Source organism: Cariama cristata, unplaced genomic scaffold, assembly GCF_000690535.1.
Source record: "Cariama cristata isolate BGI_N322 unplaced genomic scaffold, ASM69053v1 scaffold38282, whole genome shotgun sequence".
NCBI lineage: Eukaryota > Metazoa > Chordata > Aves > Cariamiformes > Cariamidae > Cariama > Cariama cristata.
The window spans coordinates 3,304-4,929 of record NW_009603908.1 but is presented as its reverse complement, the minus strand read 5'-3'; the positions used below and the strand labels follow the sequence as shown (position 1 = coordinate 4,929).

Below are 1,626 nucleotides of genomic sequence, written 5' to 3'. Positions count from 1 at the left end.
GCCCCCCGGCCGGGCTCCCGCCAGAGAGCCTCGGGCGTCGGGGGCACGGGGCTGTGCCGTGGGTCCGTGGCGCTTCGGATCGCGTTTCTAGGTGGGTTAGGGGAAGCACGGCCCGACGGAGCTGCGGGACGTTGCTGTCCTGGGGCATGGTCTCCATTCTCACCGGGACGGTCTTCCCCCCACCCACTCTGCACCAGAGGGGATGAAGGGCGATATCCTGATAGACATCGGCTGTGGCCCTACCATCTACCAGCTTCTGTCGGCTTGCGAGCACTTCCAGGAGATCATCGCCTTGGACTACACGGACCAGAACCGCCGGGAGCTGGAGAGGTGGCTGAAGAAGGAAGCGGGAGCCTTTGACTGGCAGCCGGTGGTGAAATACGTTTGTGAGCTGGAAGGGGACAGGTGAGGCTGGCTTCCTACCCCCCTGCCGCCGACCGCGACGTACATGAAGTCGCAGGCGCAGATGCTAAACACCCACATTAACGAGCCTTCATCCGTTTGCTTATTTACTCGCTAGGGAGAAGTGGGCTGAGAAAGAGGAGAAATTGAGGAAGAAGGTGAAGCAGGTTCTGAAGTGCGATGTGACCAAAGCCAACCTCGCGGACCCCGTGTCCCTGCCTCCTGCTGACTGCATCGTCTCCACCCTCTGCTTGGAGGCTGCCTGCAAGGACCTGGCCACCTTCCGCAGCGTCCTGAGAAACATCGGTGCCCTCGTGAAGCCGGGGGGGCACCTGGTGATGCTGACCGTCCTCCAGGAAACCTACTATGGCTTCGGCAATCAGGTTTTCTCCTGCCTCTACCTGGAGAGAAACATGGTGGAGGAGGCCGTGGAGGCTGCTGGCTTCGACGTGAAGTTCAGCGAGGTCCAGCAGTACCTGATCAAAGACCCCCGCACCGACTGCACCGCCACGTTGGGCCTCGTGGCACGCAAGCGTGCCATCACTGGCTAGCCTGTGGGCACTGGGGAGGGAAACAGCAGTGTGTCTGGTTTCAAAAAGCCCTGCTGATGTAACCCACAGCCTCTCACCCCTTTATCTGAAAGCAAATAAAGTCACAAGTGCTCTAACAGTGTCCATGGCATGAGATTTATGCGACACTCACAGGACCAGCAGTTGAAGCCCCGGCTGCGTGCCAGCAGCCCAGGCTCGGGGTAACCCCGCCGGCTCACCCCAGCCCAGAAACAGTGATTGCACCCAAGTCCCCTCCCTGCCATCCTCCCACGTCAGAGTAGACCTTCTGAGAAGCTTCCTCTTTCAGCGGTGATGTGCTTTTTTAAGACCAAAATCCATTCTTACGGGGAAAAAAGTTTGGCTGCAAGGGCATCGAGATTGTCTAAACCCAGACTGGTTTCTGGACAAATCCTGCGTGCTCTGTCTGAAAAGTTGGGAGGAAAAAAAAGGATGCTGTCAAGGGAAGCATCACGCCTTGCGCCCAGACAATCCTCAGCAGGCACGGAACAAAGAGTACCTGCTGATCTCTTCAGTAAACCTGTAAAAATGTTTGACAAAACGCTGCAGCCCCAGCAATATGTACCTGCCGGGCACCAGCACGCACGCAGGAACAGGGCAGAAAGGGTTGGCAGGTGGAAACGATGCTCTCCCCAAAGCAACCGCCTCCGGCTCG

The 1,626-nt window shown here is 58.2% G+C and overlaps 1 protein-coding gene across 1 annotated transcript in view; it reads left to right on the top strand.

Moving 5' to 3' along the window:
• LOC104157875 (nicotinamide N-methyltransferase-like) overlaps window positions 1-953 on the top strand; it is a 1,359-nt gene extending 406 nt beyond the window's left edge. Inside the window, exons 2-3 of the mRNA XM_009695386.1 lie at window positions 198-405; window positions 521-953. Coding sequence (XP_009693688.1) covers window positions 198-405; window positions 521-953 — 641 coding nt within the window. The remainder of the gene's footprint in view (window positions 1-197; window positions 406-520) is intronic.
• Window positions 954-1,626: the final 673 nt, after the last annotated feature.